At 39.6% G+C, this 19,922-nt stretch overlaps 1 protein-coding gene across 1 annotated transcript in view; it reads right to left on the bottom strand.

Annotated features, from left to right (window-relative positions):
* The window catches only part of LAMB2 (laminin subunit beta 2), a 3,750,789-nt gene that overhangs the window by 1,586,251 nt on the left and 2,144,616 nt on the right, over positions 1-19,922 (bottom strand). Inside the window, exon 12 of the mRNA XM_044078730.1 lies at positions 5,446-5,525. Coding sequence (XP_043934665.1) covers positions 5,446-5,525 — 80 coding nt within the window. The remainder of the gene's footprint in view (positions 1-5,445; positions 5,526-19,922) is intronic.

Genomic DNA, 19,922 nt, shown 5'->3' with positions numbered 1-19,922 from the left:
CTGCCTGAGGCAGGACAACCCATATGTTAGGACTGCAGATGCATCCTTGAAGGACATCATATGGGTTGAATACCATAGCTTAGCTGGGGGAGGTGGTATGCTCTAAGAAAGGGATGGTGTAGCTATCAATCCCTGCAGGACTGCCGAAGCAAAGCCTGCTCTGGATCTGGAATATAAAGGGAGGTTGTAGCGTTTGGAGAATGTATGCATGGAGCTCCATGTAGCAGCTTCTAGAATGTCTTTTGTAGGCACCCCTCTTAAGAATGCTGTAGAGGTGGCTGTAGCTCTGGTGGAGTGTGGTCTGACATTGACTGGTACACTCTTTCCATGGAAGGAATAACAGAATCTGATGCAATGTCCAATCCATTTTGAAATAGTCTGTTTGGAAATTGCTTTTCCTTGTACTCCAGGGGCGTAAGCTACAAAAAGCTGATCAGACTTCCTACTGGTCTTGGTTCTGTCCAGGTAGTAGCGAAGTTGTCTGTGAATGTCCAAGGTATGCAACAGTCTTTCCCCTTTGTTCTCAGGATTGGGAAAAAAAGTAGGCAGGTGAATTGCTTGATTTAAAGAAACCCTAGATACCACTTTTGGCAGAAAGGTAGGGTTGGTTCGTAGGGAGACCCTGTCTCTGTGAAAGGTTATGAATGGTGGTATTGCCATTAGGGCCTGTAATTCCGAAACCCTTCTTGCTGAGGTAATTGCCAACAGGAAAGCTGTCTTCCATGAGAGAAATTGTAAGTCCACAGAAGCTGCTGGCTCAAAGGGAGGTAGAGTCAGTTTTTCTAGGACAAAGTTGAGGTCCCAAGCTGGTACTGGAGCCTTTCTTGGTGGCTTTATATTCTTGATTCCCCTAAGGAATTGCCTTAACAAAGGATGTGAAAACACAGGTGGATCAGTGTTGTATCTAGCTGAAATAGCTGAAGCATGTATTTTTATGGAAGAATATGAGAGTCCATTCTGTAGCATATCTGCCAAATATTCCAGGATGAGCGGGATGTTCAATAATGATGCATCATGACCCTTGCTGGTATTCCAAATACTGAATCTCTTCCATTTTGCTGAGTAAACCTTTCTGGTGGATGGTCTTCGGGCTTCTGTTAGTATCCGCTGAACTTCCTTGGAGAGTGATAGATTGAGGTTATTCATGGGATCTCCCAAGCTGTTAGCTGCAGCGTCTGAATGTTGGGATGTACTGTCTTGAAGTTGTGTTGAGTCAAAAGTTGGGGCCATTGGGGAAGGGCCCACTTTTTGTTGTGACATATGCTCCGTAGTAGTGGGTACCAGTGTTGTCTTGGCCAGTCTGGAGCTATTAGGATCCCCTTGGGTTTCTCTGCTTTGATCTTTAGTAATACTGTGGTCATCAGTGGCAGAGGTGGGGAAGCATAGATTTTTAGGAAGTTCCAGTTGAATGAGAGAGCATCTGTTTTCCATGCTTGTGGATGATATGTCCTTGAACAGAACTTTTGTACATGATGAATGAGGTGGGAGGCAAATAGGTCTACTTCTGGCCTGCCCCATGTCGAGGTGAGTCGTATGAAGATTTCTGGATGTAACCTCCACTCGTGGGGGTCTAGGAAATTCCTGCTTAGGCTGTCCGCCAGCACATTGTCTTTGCCTGGAACAAACTGGGATTGCAACTATATGTTTAGGCTCAGTGATTTTTCCCAAAGATTCATTGTCAGTCTGCAAAGGGGGTAAGAATGGGTGCCCCCCTGCTTGTTTATGTACCACATCACAGTGGTGTTGTCTGTCCGTATTAGCAGGTGGCCTTGCTGAAGTTGTTGTCAAAAGGCCTCGATGGCATACATTACTGCCAGCATTTCTTTTTGGTTGATATGCAGATGTGTTTCCTTTGGAGACCATTGTCCTTGAATACATCTGCCTTCCATGTGCGCCCCCCCATCCAAGGTCTGAGGCATCCGTGGTCATGGTCTGTGTTATCTGAGGTTTTTTGTATGACATACCTGTGTTTGCCTGGCTTACCGAGGCCCACCATAGAAATTCCTTTTGTAGGCATGGAATGAGCGGTATGGTTGCCTCTAGGTTGTTGCTGTGTTGAGACCATAAGCTTTTTAGGTACCATTGAAGCTTTCTCATGTGTAGTCTTGCTAATGGAACCAGGAGAATGCAGGATGCCATGTAACCCAGGGCCTGTAGGAATCTCCTTGCAGTCATCTGGGTGAGCTTTGCCAAACCTTTGAAATAATGGGTTAACTTCTTTTGCTTGTCTTCTGTCAGGTAAGCCATTTGAGAGGCTGTGTCTAGTTTGGCTCCTAAGAAGGTTATTTGCTGGGATGGCTGAAGTCTTGACTTTTAGAAGTTGACTGTGTATCCCAGAGCCTGTAGCAATTGTATGACGTAATTCAAGTTTTTTGTCAAAATCAGTTTGTCATCCGCTTGTATGAGGCAGTCGTCCAGGTACGGGTAAATTTGGATCCCCTGGAGCCTGCAATGAGCAATTACTGAAGCCAGGCATTTCGTGAATACTCTGGGCGCAGTAGATAAGCCAAATGGCAATGCTGAGAATTGATAATGCTCTGGCCCTGCAAGAAATCTGAGGTATCTTCTGCAGCTGTGTCTGACAGGGACATGCAGGTATGCCTCCTTGAGGTCCAGAGTAATCCGCCAAGACCCCTTGCCCAGCATGGGAAGGAGTTGCTGTAGAGTCAGCATTTTGAACTTTGGTACTATGAGAAAAGTGTTTAATGCGGACAAATCCAGTATTGGTCTCCATTGAGTTTCTTTTCTGGAAACAAGGAACAGTCTTGAATAAAACCCTGGCCTTGTTCTTGTTGTGGAACTTTTTCTATTGCTTTGATCTGAGCAAGCAGAGAAATTTGCTTGATAGCCTCTGCCCTCTGGTTTTGTGGTAGGTTTGGCATGCCTTGTTTTCTTGGCAAGGTATGAAAGTGGAACCTGTAACCTTGGTCTATAATGTCCAAAATCCATTTGTCCTTTGTCAATCTGTGCCAATTGTCTGAAAACAGAGATAATTTTCCACCCAAAGGAGCTTGTATTTGCTCCTTGGTCAGCGGAAGTAGAGGAAAGTCATTGAGATTGTCCCTGTGGGGCAGGAGAGACCCCTGTGTCACTTCTTTGGTTTGCTGGTTGCCATTGTCGTCCCCTGTAGGAACCTCTGTATTGTCCTCTTCCTCGGCCACGCCTGTTTTTGCCCCTTTGAAATCTTTCAGGATTAGGGAAGGACCAGTTTTTTGAAGACCAATTCCTGCTGAATCTGGGTGGCTGAACCTGGAGGAAATCTTTGACTGTCTGAACTGACTTGGCTTTTTCCTCAATGGACTTTAACACATCTTTAGCATTAGCACCAAAAAGCTTGTTCTTTTCCAAGGGTGCATCAAGAAGTTTTGCCTTAACATGATCTGGTAGAGGTTATTCTTTTAACCATGCATGTCTACGAATGACCGCCCCTGTCATAGCTGCCCTACATGAAGCTTCCATTGCATCATATCCACACTGCAGAAAGTGATTGCTAACTTGCTGAGAATTATGTACAGCCTCCTGCAAAGACTTCCTATCTAAAGGTTCAGGAGAGGCCAAAATTTTCTGTAAATCATCCAACAGGTAATCCTGATATTGAAACATATGAAAGAGACAATTGAGTGCTCTCATAGATAAAGTAGTGGAGGTGTAAACCTTCTTCCCCCATCTCTCTAATGACCTAGCTTCCCTGTTGGAAGGCAAAGGATTTTTGGAGGTGGTAGCTGGAACCCCTTTCGGTCCCTGAGAAATTGTTTCTAAATCAACAGCATGGGCCCTAAAGAAATGAGAATGTGTTTCTGGGACCCTATAGTATCTGTCCGGCTTGGCAGGAGCAGGAGGAAGAGTATCAGGGGTAACGCTGGATTCAGAATATAGATCATCCAAAACATCAAGCACAGGAGGTATAGCTAAGGGCCTGTGTTGTGGCTTTTTAAGGAAGGTTCAAAGGCACTTTCTGGAATCAGAATATTCCTGGCCTTGCCACTTAAAATGCTCCCTCATGGAGTGCAGAACTTCCCCAAAAGAAATATCCTCAGGAGGGGAGGCCGAGGGTTTGGAGTCCTCTGCATCTGAGTCCTCATAGGTCTGGGAGGGCTCTTCCTGGCTATCGGAGTGAGAGTCCTCAGAATCTTCATCTGAAGGGAGAGGGTCAGAGGGTTCAACCCTGGGCCTCTTATCAGGAGGAGGCTGGGATCCTCTCTCCGGATGGGCCTGGGAACCTCTGATCATGGAAATTAAATCTGCGGCCATAGTCATGATTTGTGTTTCAGGAGTAGGCTGAGGTAAGGCTTTAGCAGTAAGGTGCTTGGTCTTGCTGGCTGCCTTAGCACGTGTGTAGGCCTTGATAGACATGGACATGGGAGGCCTAGCAGCTCCACGTGCAGGAGTGACCTTATCTACAGCAATGGTCTCGGGCATTTCCTCGGTTTCAGTATCCGGAGGAAAATCAATAACTGGCGTCGGTGTGGTCTCCGGTATTGGAGGTATCGGTAATGCGGTGTCTTCGGTTCGGCGCGGTGAAATATCCGCCTCAGAGGGAACCGGGGCACTCGCGGTTGGTTTTGGCGTGGTGTCGGCGGAAGACGCGGGCCGAGGATGTCGGTCCCGGTCTTTTCGTTTCTTAGGAGTTTGCGATGTCGGTAGTTCCAACGGCATTGTATAATCGAATTTTTCACCGAAAAAGTCTTCAGCGAACTCCGCCCGGCACCTGAGAGTGCGCTTATTGAAGCGAGCACAGGCGGCACAGGCCGAGACGTCGTGGTCTGGGCCAGGGCAAGGAAGGCAGTAAGAGTGGAAATCCTTATGAGGTATTTGTTTACCACAAGACAAACAATTATTCACTTTTTCAGTAATTTCTGACATCGGCTGAGGCAAGAAAAGATCCCCAACGGGGTACTTAGCTTTTTTGATGACTTCGGATTCGAAGAATACAGGAGCTGACCGACCGGCACTTGCGAACTGCTTCTGCTTCGGGCACCGCGCGGCAAGAAAGACTGGAGAAGATGGCGTCAGCTGATGCTTATATACTCCAGCCGCTCTGACGTCGGAGAGAAATGCGACATCAGCCGACGTCGGACCCAGACTTTGGAATCCGGCCGACCGAGGGCTGCCTGAGGCAGGACAACCCATATGTTATGACTGCAGTTGCATTCTTGAAGGACATCTGCCCAATATAACTAAATCCAAAATTACCTATCTTAGGGGTAACTTATATGTTGAATAATGCCTTGCCCATACAGTCCTGAATGAAAAGGCTTTGACTAAACTTGTCATAATGAAGTGCCCCTCGACTACAAAGACTAATTAAACACTAGGTTAAAATAATGCACAGCCATTTAAGACAATGTATTACCCATAAGCAAAGTAAATTATATATAAAACACTTGACCATAACTGGAGAAAATAAACACCAAAAGATATTTTAGGCACTGCTTTCATACTCACATGTTATTGAGAGCGCCACCAATATCGCAATCACAGGCACGACAGCCATAGAGATCACTGCTCAGGGCCCAATGTTCTGGCTATATGATAAGAAAAGTATATTGTAAAATACCATTTCATTGCTCCAAAGCAAACAAGAATAAAACAGAAAACACTTTACAGACTGCCATTCCTGTACTACCTTAAGTTCATTCCCTGATACCAGCTTATCCAATTTAGGGTTGCAGGTGAACCTTAGCCTACCCATACTTTCAGTCGTCACAAAGCAGAAAACTAATCCTGGAGAGGACTCCAAAAGCACAGTATCATTTAGCTATCCCAAACACTGCAGCTGCATGGTAGTCTTGCATGCAAAGAGAAGTCAAATCAACTGCTGTTCACATAACAGTAGCAAATGAACAAGCTGAAAAAAATGGAATATCTTATGCTCCATAAAACATTAACAAATATGATAACTCGTATAATTATGTTTGTATTATTTGTTGACTGATTTAGCTCTACTATGCTAGTAACTTCTTTCCAGGGGAGACTAGAGGTATTATTTATACTACTGGGAAATTTTGGTCAGAGCATCTGTGAACTTCCTCAATTCTTTTGCCATTGAATCTTTTATATCCACCTTTGCTGCCACCAACTCAAGAACCTGGGGCCTTGGTTTAACATCTCATTGAAAGGACAATACACTCACAAGTGCAACATCCCCCTTATGCTGCCCTGCAGTGTCAGCAATCAATCTACCTGAAGTGGGAATAGAACCTGTAGCCTTTTGCTCCAAGGCAAGTGTGCTATTTAGTGCTTATTTATTTATTTGCAGTTTGTTAACTGAGAGAGTCCACCGGGCCTTGCAGAGCCCATTTTCAGTAGATGCCCAGGGAGAAAAGCTCCTCAGTACAACAAAAAGTACAATTCAACATAAAGTTATGTACATAGGTAGTATAGTGTTGATTAACAAATTGTTGTAATAACAGAGCTATAATCACATTTGGAACAAATAAAATTATATACAATTGTATACAATGAGTATAGCTTTTTAACAACAGCTGGACTACTGAGATTGTGAGCACTATTAACAGTGCAGTGGTGTTGCACATAGAATGTATAGATAAGCACAGTATAGACAGAAGGGGAGAGTGTCTTAAGAGATAGTTTTTTTTCCACAGGGGCTGAGTGCAGGAACAACTCCAGGTGGAAGATAAGTAAGTGTGGAGAGAAGTTTTGAAGTGGGCAGGATTTTGCATTGTTCTGATAGCTAATGGGAGAGCATTCCCGTTCTTGGCTAAGGAGCAGGAGAAAAGAAACTGGCCTGATGGCAGGTTAGGTTTGTGAACCTAAAGAAGTTGTTGATTCACAGATCTAAAGGACCTATTTGGGAGGTAGAAAGTGAAGAACTAAGAGCAGGACAGTCCAAATGTTTATATATAAGCTTGCAAGCATTAGTTAGTTGCAGACAGATGAGGCAGTTTGGAAGTGTGGGCCATTTTAGTGAGAGGAGAGCAGTGCAGTGATGGGACAGGTTTCTAGAGTTTGTGGCGAATTTAGCAATTTTATTATAACAAGTCTCAAGCTTAGTTTTAAGAGTGGTTTGAAGGTTGGTGAGTAGAGGGGCGCCATACATTTGGGAAGGAAGTAGGTAAGTAAAGGCAAGTATTTGTTTGGAGGAGGGGCTAAGGAATTGGTTGTGCCTACAGAGCATTCCAAGTTTTTGATAGGTTGTTTTGATGTAGATGAATATCGAATTTTAGCGGTGGTGGTGCTGCGGTAGCGCTGTTGCCTCACAATAAGACGTCCTGTTCGATTCTCAGCTAAAGTGTCTTCTGTGTGGAAACATGCGTGAATGGGCGTACCTTCATTGAAGGTTGTACGTCAGGGCTGGCAACTCTGTACGTACAAAATCTACTGCCAATCATTAGCAGATCGGAGTTCCGCTGTGGCGACCCCTAACCGGGAAAAGCCGAAAGATACAACAACAACAACTGTTTATCTATAGTTACTCCCAGAAATTTTGTTTGGCTGACAATTTCTATTTGGGCTTTTGATTAGGAGAAGATATTGAACCTAGCTTTGTCCAACAAGGTAGTCTTTCTGGGGGGTAAAAGGCATGATCTTGGATTTATTGGGGTTGAAGGCTAGGTGGTTCTTAAACATCCAGGACTAAGTGGTGATGAAGGTGGCTTGGGTTTTAAGTTGGAGTTCAGAGATAGAGTCTGCTGTGCAGATGATGGTAGAGTTATCTGCATACTGGATAAGGGCTCCACTGGTCACAGATGAGTGGAAGTTGTTCATGAAAATACTGAATAGGAGAGGACCAAGTATGGAGCCTTGGGGCACTCCAGTACAGGTGTGAAGAAAGGAGGAGATTGAGTTCTGCCATTTGACAGCCTGTTTTCTTTTAGATAGCTAGAGAACCAGTTAAGAGTGGAGTTGGATAGTCCCAAATAGGAGTGTTGTGACAGAAGCAGACAATGGGAAACAGTGTCAAATGCTTTTGACAGATCTAAGAAGACAGAAGATACTATTTTGCTATTATCAGGGGTTCTGTTAATAGTATCCAGGAAAGAAAGGAGGGCAGTGCTAGTACTGTGGGTGGGTCTGAAACTATGTTGTACGGGAGACAGTAGATGGGGCATTAGTTGAAGGTGAATGCACTTTTCTAAGATCTTATTCAGAAGGGAGAGGATAGCAATAGGTTGGAAGTTGGAGATATCACAATTTTACCTCTTTTGTGTAGAGGGAGAATAAATGCTTTTTTCCATAACATGGGCACATAAGATTCTTGGATGGACCTATTGATTAAGATGCTTATAGGGAAAGCAATGGCTTCTCCTGCAATCTTTAGAAATAAAAGGATACATTGTCAGGGGTGTTAGAGCAGGGTTTGAGCTTAAGGAGTAGCCTTTTGATAACTGTGGTAGAAGTGGGATAGATAGTGAAACTGGGGGTGGAATGGGGGGAGGTTTTGGGGGAGGAGGTGGGGAAGGTGGAGGAGATTTCTGGTGAAGCATTGCCATTTTTGTTTATATTGCTATGAGAGAATATTGTGGTAATGTTGACTACTGAGTTTATAAAGAAAGAGTTGAAGAAAGATGCAATTTTATGTGCAGGTTTGTCAGGGTGAGAACCAGGATTGTTTTTTTGCACCGACATTCCATAGAGAGGCAATGGAGTTCCAGAATTTTGGGAGGTTTTGTTTGCGGCTAGTCTGAAGTTTTGTGTAGTGGTCTTTTTTGTCTTTATGCACTATTTTTTTACCTGATTTATGGAGCTGTTTAAAGTGAGTCAGGGTGTCCTGGTTTTTGTTAGTTTGATCGTGTTTCCAGGTTTTGTCTCCAAGGTACATCAGACTTTTGGTGGATTTGGCTAGCCAAAGAGCAGAGTTAATTTTGACCTGTTTCATGTGGAGTGGAACAAGGCTTTTTAGAACATAGTGTTGAAATAACCCACTGCGTTGTCTAGTGGGAAAGTTTTTAATATGTGCCAGTTAATATTTTTGAAAATGTCAGAAAAGACTAAGGGATTAAAGTTAGTTAGGTTTCTTGTTTGTTTGTACAGGTGCTGATTTTGGAGGGCTAAGGGGGCACAGCAGATATAGGCGGGGAGATGGTCACTCAGAGTATTTTGAAGGGTGCCTGCTTCAGCTATTTTATTGGTGTGGGAGACAAGAATCTAGGCAATGGTGGATCCAGAAGTGTTATCCTTGTCAGGTCTGGTAGAAGCATTTATGAGTTGGGTATAGTTGAATAGGTTAATATTAGAGTTGAGGTTAGTCCAGTTAATATTTACATCACCTATGATAACAGCTTCATTTTTAATAAACAAGTCGGGTAGCAGCAAAACCAATGCAGACCAGTAAAAGCCAAAAAGATTTAATAAGATTAAGCGCTTTTCGTTTGCTCTGTCAGCAAACTTCTTCAGACAACAAAAGTAATCACATTGTGAGTATATATACATTTCACTCTGGGTTAATTAGTTGATTAATCAATTATCTTACAGAGGCAACCAACTTCTCTAATTACAGAGCCATCCACTGACAATAGTAAAATACTTATGCAAAAATACTAAACAGCATTCACAACCAAATAGTGGTAGTAATAAATCTAAGAATAAAGGGAAATTCTAATAATACTAATAGTTATGGTAATAGTTGATATAAAAAATAATAGATATAAGAAAAACTATATATCTATATATTATTTATATATATTAAATAACATATATCGATATGTGTCTTTTTTGTGTATAGAACATTTCTTATATATAAGTAAAACCATACTAGAGTAGATTTCAGTGTGAACATTCAATATAAATAAATCAAACATATATCAACAATTCACTTTACAGCTTCTCCTATCTAAAATATGTTTATATCTAATTCATGTTAAAACCAGATGTATATAAAAATGAATAATAATTAATTAGAATAATCTGACATTCTATATTAATATATTTTCCTAAATTCATCTTTTTAGACTTTTAAGCTTTAACACACTGCTCAAACTACAGGTCTCATTTATACCTGGTAGATTATATGCATTAAGTCTAATCTGCCAGAATAGTTCCAGCTCTTCGAGTTGCAATGGTGCATGACCACCTCTAACATCGAGCCCTGGCTGGTCTATAACTAAAAATCTGAACTGATGTCCAGAAAATTCTGCCACATGTTTAGCTAGGGCATTGTCTTGTTTGTTCCTGCTAATGGCATATGAGTGTTCATACATACGGTCACGGAGTGTCCTCTCCGTCTTACCGATGTAAAATGCCTGGCATCCCTGGCATTTAGCCAGATACACTACCATTCTAGTGTTGCAATTGGCCCTACACTTCAGTCTATATTGAACATTATTTATTTCAAATCCATTGGATTCAGTTACTAATTTGCAAAAATTGCAATTTTGGCATTTGTACATACCAGTTATTTTTGATTGTTTTTTCCGGCGTTGTTCATATAGTACCTTCAAATTCCTACCCTTCCTAAATATAGTGCCCGGGTATTCACCCAATTTGTTTAATATACTAGGGTTACTTGCAAAAATAACCCAGTTTTTTCGTAGTATCCCCATACAATGGTAACTGAATGTATTATAGGTTGTAATGAACTTTGTTTCTGGTGAGTCAGGTGTGGCAAGGACACTCAATTCTGTTACTACAGAATTTCCCATATTTTCTGATGTGATCTCTTGCATGGTAACTATCTTTTTCATTGACAAAATAGGTTTATACATTCCTTTAGTACAAAATGACGATAATGTCCCACCAGAGATGCAGCGTTCCTGCTGTAAAGTTAATAAAATTAACAAACCAGTCATATGCAGGAACGCTTCAGCTTGCAGAAAATACAAATTCACATCAGCGAAGATCAGCAAAATCAAATAATGGATCCAACTAGTCAGACTTTTCAAACTAGAACGTCCTTTATTAGTTTCAGTTAGCGCTTTCACCCAACAAGGGCTTCTTCAGACTGTACAAATTATTCTAAAAGCACAGTCCATATATAGTCAAGCCAATTAGTCAATCAAGCAATTAATTGACTAATCTCAATATGTTCCGCTAATATGATCCATACTCTTATTCTTAAAAACATAAAATGCATATAACTCTATATAATAATAAGCACATTTAAATATTCATATGAAAACTATGTTGAACTATTCATGTTATAAGTTTCATTCATTCAAATCAAATTTCAATGTTATATACAACTGCATGTAATTCATTGTTCATCCACAAGATGCTACTAAATTACCATTTCATATCTTTGTATTGTAACATTCTGTGCATTTTTAAAAACTGTCATACCTGCTCATAGAATACTCAAGTTCCTATCCACAAAAAGGAGTAATAAATTTAATTATGATATATAAAACACATCTAGGACTCTGTCATCTAAAAAATTTTATGTGTATAAAAAACATCTTTAAAACATATATACAGGAAATAATACGGACCTTAGAGCTCAATATTTCAGAGCTCTTCCTATTCTCCTTTTCTTTAAAAACGGATGTAGGCTGACTTTATCATTAAGACCAGGGGGACAGTCGGCCTTACATCTAATAATCCATCTAGTCTCTAGTTCTAAAGTATGAATTTCTAAATCCCCTCCCCTTGGTGTATTATTAACAGTCTGAAATTTGTGTGTACTGCCCCTAGCCTTATAGTGTTTAGCTAGGGCATTTCGCTCATCACCTATCCTCATACAATAATCATGCTCCCTTATCCTTTCTCTAAACTGTCTATTCGTTTTACCAATGTAAAACGCTGTGCAGGAGCAACACTGGGCTAGGTAGATCACATTTTCTGTCCTACATGTAGTACCAGTAAAAAAGTTGACAATTTTACCAGAGACTGGTAGTTTAAACATTGTATCAGTGTTGATTAAATCACACTGGTTGCGACTATGACAAGGAGTCGTATTAGTAAGGTGTGGTAACTGTTCATTTCGAAATTTATGACATAAAATTCTTTTTAAATTCATTTTATTTTTATAACTAAACTTAGGTCTCTCGCCAACTAAAGTACTGATCTCATCTTCTATTCCTAATACATGCCAATGTTTTTCTATAATGGTTCTAATATCATATACATCTCTAGTATAGAACAATGGTAAACTAACCAGGGTATCCCTATGTTCTATTTCCTTATCATTAAAATTCTCTAGGGTCTTTATATTAATCCTACTAGAGAAATACGGTCGTGCCCTTGTATCTCTCATACCATAAACATCTTGTATCGTCCTGTCAACTTCTCTTTCATTATAGAGTCTATCCAATAATCTGGATTTGAGTCCTGCTACCTCTTCACTAAAGCCAGTCTCTGTAGGATTGAGCCTGGAGGCCCTCATGATCTGACCTTTTATAACATTGTCAAAAATATGTTTCGGGTGCATGCTATCCCTATGCAGTAGTGTATTCCTAAAGCACGCTTTTCTATGTACAGAAGTATTGACAATGCCATTTGTTAACTTCATAACGTTAACATCTAAAAAAGAAATATATTCCCTGGAATAGCTCATAGTAAAACACAGGAAGTCGGTTAATTTATTAATATTTTTCTCAAATTCTAGTAATAAGGTCTCACTTCCTCTCCACACCAAGAAGAGGTCATCTACAAACCTCTTATAAAAGGTGACATATTGTTGAAATAACATGGAGGGGAACAGACTCTCCCTTTCCCATTCTGCCATTACAATGTTGGCGTAGCTATTGGCACAAGAAGTGCCCATAGCTACGCCATCATTTTGTATGTACATATTATCTTCAAAAAGAAAAATGTTGTTCTCCAATATAATTTCTAAGAACAGAGCCAAGAGTTCTATAAACTGAATATCCATATCAGTATACTTCCCTAAATAGTTTTGAACACTGTCTATACCTATAGCATTGGGTATGACTGTAAATAAGCTTTTCACATCAAGGGTGACCAAAAAATATTCAGTACTATCATCCACATTAGATAAGTAGTCATATAAGTCAAGTAAGAAGTGTTTGCTGTCCTTCAAAATATTGGGATTATCCTCTACCACTGTTCTCAAGTGATGTTCAACGAACAATGAAAAAGGTTCAGTCAACCACCCCCGGCCTGATACTATGGGTCGCATCGGGGGGTCGTCCAAATCTTTATGAACTTTTGGAAGGCCTTTTAAAATGGGGATTAAAGGATAATCTACCCTGAGAAATTTATAAAAGTCTTTCTTTATTAATTTACTTATGTATAAATCGTCTATAGTATCATACACCCTAAATATTTTGACCATCACTTCATTGATGTCCAACTTCGTATAAAATCTGTCACTACTTAACATCGCTTTCATATTATTTAAATAATGTTCAGAGTCCATGACAACAATCGGCCCACCTTTATCAGCTGGTACTATCATGATAGTGTTGTCACTTTTTAATTCTTGTAGTGCTCTTCTTTGTAGAAATGTCAAATTACTCTTGTTATTATTCTTTTTCAATTTCTCTTTCTCATTAGAATAATATACATGTAAATCATTTTCAACTAGCCTGGAAAAGGTGTCAAGCACAGGATGCAATACTGGTATATAGGTACTCACTGGTTTAAAGGCATCTATCACTCTATCTTTATCAGTCTGTCCAAAATCAAGTTTTAATTGTATGTTCCTAACAAACATTTTAATATCTATAATAGAATCTGTAAGTTCACTAGTTCTGCTAGGTATAAAAGAGAGACCCTTGCTTAAGACTTGTTCCTCATATACATTAAGTTTTTTCTGTGATAAATTAATAACTAAGGATTCCCTTTCTTCGCCCACATCTTTTTCAAAGTGGGTCCTACCTGGTCTGTCTCTATCAATTTCCGTTTCTGCCTCCCCCTGCTCATGGATCAAGACCTTCCTCTGAGCCGGGGAGACTGTATTGGGAAAGGGACATCACGTATAAAGGTATTCATGTCTCCATCCTTCCCATTATCAGTGGACACAACCTTTTTCCTAACTACTGATGTATTTCCATTTTTAGTATTAATGGAGTTAACCATACCCATTACATTCGTACACAAATTATTTTCACCACTCCTTCCCTTTCCTTTTGTTTGCACCACAGTGGGGTATAAATTCACATTGTTAGTTGTATCATTAACATTACTAACCGTTTCATTGTTTGTTGATAAAGCTTCAACATTATTAACAGTATCAACAATATCATGACCATCTACCATTGGATTATTAGTGTTAGTCACATCTATAACATTGGAACCTGTTCTCTTAACATGTCCATTGGTTGGAACAGTTCTGGGCCAAGTAAAGACATGGCCGTTTTTAAAGTCGATGACATCTCTCTCTGTTTTAGTTTTTTTCTGATTTATTAGCCGCTTTTCATATAATAAAACATTGTCCATTAGTCTATCCAGTCCCATAGTTGCTTTTAAAGTGTTATACTTCAAATTAATAGATGCATGCATCTCAGTCACTTTCTCCCTTAGTAGTTCCTCCTCAGGTCGATGATAGTCTATTAAGAGCCTCATATAATTGAAGCTTAAGTCCATATTTAACTTTTGCCAGTTTAACAATAATTCAGGGAAATGATTACCTGATGTGGGCATCTTGAGGACCCGAAGCCCTCTTGGTATAATATGTTTCTTCAAACAAGCCTCGAAATGCTGTCGTTGTAGCTGCAGCCTTTTGAGTTTCATAAAGTCTATCTCCAATTTATCCAATTCGTCCGCTAAGGAAACTAAATCTTCGGCGTTGTCATCTTCTGACCCACGCTCCTCACTAGGTTCGAAAAATAACAAAACATTCTCTTTGCCAGCTACACATTCCCGGAACTTGCCCAACATCCGGTCTGTAGTTGTGCTTGCGTCCGGTGTATACGCAAGCTCAATATCGTCTCCCCCAAGGCAAGCCATGCTCTCCGTGTGGAACCAGTGAGTAAAGAAATAAACCAAATGACAATAATGTCCCACCAGAGATGCAGCGTTCCTGCTGTAAAGTTAATAAAATCAACAAACCAGTCATATGCAGGAACACTTCAGCTTGCAGAAAATACAAATGCACATCAGCGAAGATCAGCAAAATCAAATAATGGATCCAACTAGTCAGACTTTTCAAACTAGAACGTCCTTTATTAGTTTCAGTTAGCGCTTTCACCCAACAAGGGCTTCTTCAGACTGTACAAATTATTCTAAAAGCACAGTCCATATATAGTCAAGCCAATTAGTCAATCAAGCAATTAATTAACTAATCTCAATATGTTCCGCTAATATGATCCATACTCACTCCTTTTGGAGCTAATTTCAGGACTGATCTTGGAAGTGAGTGACAAATGTACTAAAGGAATGTATAAACCTATTTTGTCAATGAAAAAGATAGTTACCATGCAAGAGATCACATCAGAAAATATGGGAAATTCTGTAGTAATAGAATTGAGTGTCCTTGCCACACCTGACTCACCAGAAACAAAGTTCATTACAACCTATAATATTCAGTTACTACTGTATAAGGATACTACGGAAAAACTGGGTTATTTTTGCAAGTAACCCTAGTATATTAAACAAATTGGGTGAATACCCGGGCACTATATTTAGGAAGGGTAGGAATTTGAAGGTACTATATGAACAACGCCGGAAAAAACAACCAAAATAACTGGTATGTACAAATGCCAAAATTGCAATTTTTGCAAATTAGTAACTGAATCCAACAGATTTGAAATAAATAATGTTCAATATAGACTGAAGTGTAGGGCCAATTGCAACACTAGAATGGTAGTGTACCTGGCTAAATGCCAGGGATGCCAGGCATTTTACATCGGTAAGATGGAGAGGACACTCCGTGACCATATGTATGAACACTCATATGCCATTAGCAGGAAGAAACAAGACAATGCCCTAGCTAAACACGTGGCAGAATTTTCTGGACATCAGTTCAGATTTTTAGTTATAGACCAGCCAGAGCTCGATGTTAGAGGTGGTCCTGCATCATTGCAACTCGAAGAGCTGGAACTATTCTGGCAGATTAGACTTGATGCATATAATCTACCAGGTATAAATGAGACCTGTAGTTTGAGCAGTGTGTTAAAGCTTAAAAGTCTAAAAAGATGAATTTAGGAAAATATATTAATATAGAATGTCAGATTATTCTAATTAATTATTATTCATTTTATATACATCTAGTTTTAACATGAATTAGATATAAACATATTTTAGATAGGAGAAGCTGTAAAGTGAATTGTTGATATATGTTTGATTTATTTATATTGAATGTTCACACTGAAATCTACTCTAGTATGGTTTTACTTGTATATAAGAAATGTTCTATACACAAAAAATACACATATCGATATATGTTATTTAGTATATATAAATAATATATATATATATATATATATATATAGTTTTTCTTATATCTACTATTTTTTAAATCAACTATTACCATAACTATTAGTATTATTAGAATTTCCCTTTATTCTTAGATTTATTACTACCACTATTTGGTTGTGAATGCTGTTTAGTATTTTTGCATAAGTATTTTACTATTGTCAGTGGATGGCTCTGTAATTAGAGAAGTTGGTTGCCTCTGTAAGTTAATTGATTAATCAACTAATTAACCCAGAGCGAAATGTATATATACTCACAATGTGATTACTTTTGTTGTCTGAAGAAGTTTGCTGACAGAGCAAACGAAAAGCGCTTAATCTTATTAAATCTTTTTGGCTTTTACTGGTCTGCATTGGTTTTGCTGCTACCCGACTTGTTTACTAGCTTCATTTTTAATGTTGGAAGAGGTCTAGGTTAGAATTTCTTCTACTATGGGGATATTGTTTCCAAGGGGTATGTACAGAGCTATGATACAAAGAATTTTTGTTATTAATTTTTAGGCGACCAACAGTAACTTCTGCATCTGTAATTGTGGAGTAGGATTTGAGCTGGGTATGATGTTTAGTGAGTTATAAAAAACTAATGCAACTGTCCTCCTTTTTTGTTACATCTGTTGGATCTAATAGTCCAAAAGCCTGGTGGAAGAAATGCAGAGTCATTACTGTATGGTTTTAACCATATCTCAGTGATGGCAATTATGTCAGGTTGGTTGTGGGCTATCCAAGCATGGAAACTGGGGATTTTGTTGCGAATACTTTGGATAAATATGGTTAACATGAGAAAGGATTTGTGTGAGTTAGTTCCATGGGGTGGTGAGGACATATTGTTGGTGGTGGGACCTGGGTTTGGATGTATGTCTCTGATAGAGGCAGAGTAGTGACGATGAATAAGATAAAGGCTCTTGCATTGTCTGGGTTTTAGGGTTAGACTGTTGAAAGGAGTTGGTGGTGTATCATGTTGGGGTTATTAGGAAGCTGTTACTGAGAGGTAAGATTTTTGGTTTGTACTGGAGGAGGGGGTGTATTGTATAAAGGTTTGGAGAGTTGTGGGAATAGCTTGATGGGTGTGAAGAAAGAGAAGTGGAAGTGGTGGAATAATGGGGTGAGTAGGAGATGGGGTTCGCAGCAGTGAGATGTGCTAGTGGAAAGAGGAGTAAGGAGAGAAGTGATAAGATTAGAAGATGTAAATTTTGTGTTTGCATTCTAGGGTAAGCTTGAGAGAGGCAGTGAGGACAAGGGTTGTCTAGGTGTGACAGTAGCTGGAGGAGAGTAGTAGTGGGTATACAGACAGTCCATGTAGACTAGTAGGTGGATAGTAATAGGTTTATAGACAGTGAGTGTAGACTAGTAGGTGTGGCAGTGGGGGGAGTCTGCAGAAATTTGGAGAGGAAACGGAGGTAGAAGTTTGGTTTGATGTTGCTATGGGGAGGAGTTACTGAAGTTTAAGTTTAGGTGTAGTGGAGTGGGTGGGAATTGGGGGTAGGGTAGGGCTGCAGAGTGAGCTCGAGTGTGGTGAGGACAAATGGAGTGGGTAGTAATCCCTTCACCAACAAACTCTAAACAAAACAAAACAAAAAAATTATCAACGACCTCGGAGAGCAGGTAAGCTCTGTTTAGGCCCTTTAGCGGGTAGAAATCCCTTCAATAACAAACTCTAATAAAACAAAACAAAAATTATCTGTGACCACGGAGAGCAGGTAAGCTCTGCTTAATGTCCTTTTTATTTGCTTAAATTAGTTTAATACTACTAGGGGGGTAAGGGAGAGTAATAATTATTAAAACTACATTTGTGTGCATCCACTTTTGCTTTACAGAAAGTAGAAAACAAAAAAATGAGTTAGGGTTTTGCATGGATTACAATGACCGCAAAAACAAATGATTATACTCTATTTTTTTTTTTTTTTTGTTGTTGTCATTTTTTTTTGTTTTCTTTTGAGCCCAGCCCAAGATATAATTTAGTTTCCCTGTACTTCTGAGCAGTCTTTAGAAGCAAGTTGCAAGCACTGGTAGCCATCCTATCAGTTAAATAGCTGTAACATGCTTCATACCACAGTAAAACAAAACAAAGTTCCCTTTTAAAAAAATAGGTAAAATATAATTTATTTTATAAAGTTGGTCCAGAACTTATAAAAAATTATGTTCACAGAATACTTATACATTATTTGGATAATGGTAAATTTATTTTAGAAACTTACAAGGCAAACACGTTATCAGAGGAATGAGGGGGTGCAGCCATCAGGGGATATCTATTTAAAAATGGCAGAAGCTCTGCTGCTGCAATTAAGTAACCTCTGCAGGTTCAAGAGGGAAGGGGTTGAGTTCAAGTACCTTGGTCTGACTGGAGGAGGAGGATCACAGTATTTCCATTTCCGGAAGTAAGGGGAGCTTGAAAAATTCAGTATAACAGAGATAGAAATAATGAACCAAAATAAAATAAATACTTAAATGAGGGGACCAAGGAATAATAATAACAGAAATCCCTTCACCGACAAACTCTAATAAAACAAAACAAAAAAATTATCAATGACCTCAAAAAACAGGTAAGGTCTGCTTAGTGCCCTTTTTATTTGTTTAAATTAGCTAAATACTACAAGGGGGTAAAGGAAGCACAATAATTCTTAAAACTCTGTGTGCATGCCACCATTGCTTTGTAGAAAGTAGAAAACAAAATAAACGTGTTAGGGTTTTACATGGATTATAATGACTGCAAAAAGAAATTAATAAACATACGTTGTTTTTTTTCCTTTTGAGCCCAGTCCAAGATACAGTTTAGTTTCCCTGTGTTTCTGAGCAGTCTTTAGGAGCAAGTAGATCACCCAGTGGTGGAAGGGATGGTGGACGAACACGATGATGGACGAGCAGGTTAGGTCAGGTGGTGAGCACACTGTCAGAGGGATGAGGGGGAGCAACAGTCAATCGGACACCTATTTAATAATGCTATATAATGATATGTAAATGAGTGATATTATAGAGGTGGGAGCAACCATAAATGTAAATAAGGATGAACAACAATTCAAAAATGAAAAAAAGAAGAGAGCATGAGAAGCTGTGTAGGGCAGAAAATTTGTATACCATCATTTCTCGGTAAAGAGAAAAACAGGCCACATTAAGATGATAGGAGTAGCATCTGCAGTAGCTGATCAACATATGTTTGGGGCCATTCTTGCAACCAGTGTGTCCATAATGGTGTATGTCATTGCCCTTTGCATTGCAGCTGCATCTGACCACTTAAACCTGCCACTACCTCCAACAGAGGGACATACTGAAATGTTATAGTGAAGACAGACACCATGCAGCAGCAATTGATAGACATTTGCTGTCCTCACATGGATCTTTCTGGGATGTATCAAATACAAATCCCTGTTGACAGATGTGCACACTGTCATCTAGACTCCGCCGACTCTACATGGCTACCGGTGGAACAGCCAAAAAGGGATTCTACTCACAACACTGCAAAGTGGTATGTAATACACAAGGTAAAATTAACAATGTGTTTGTGTCATCCAGACAGTTCTCACAATTCCCATATCTGGCACATACCTGGTTTACACCAGAAATTTGTGCAAGGTGACTTCCCCAAGGGGCATTTTACTGGCTATCCCAGATATGCCCTAAAGCCATGAATTCTTGATGCTAACATATAACCCA

This window comes from Protopterus annectens, chromosome 7.part1 (assembly GCF_019279795.1).
Source record: "Protopterus annectens isolate FY-2018-M chromosome 7.part1, PAN1.0, whole genome shotgun sequence".
NCBI lineage: Eukaryota > Metazoa > Chordata > Ceratodontiformes > Protopteridae > Protopterus > Protopterus annectens.
This window is presented reverse-complemented; position numbering and strand designations above follow the sequence as displayed.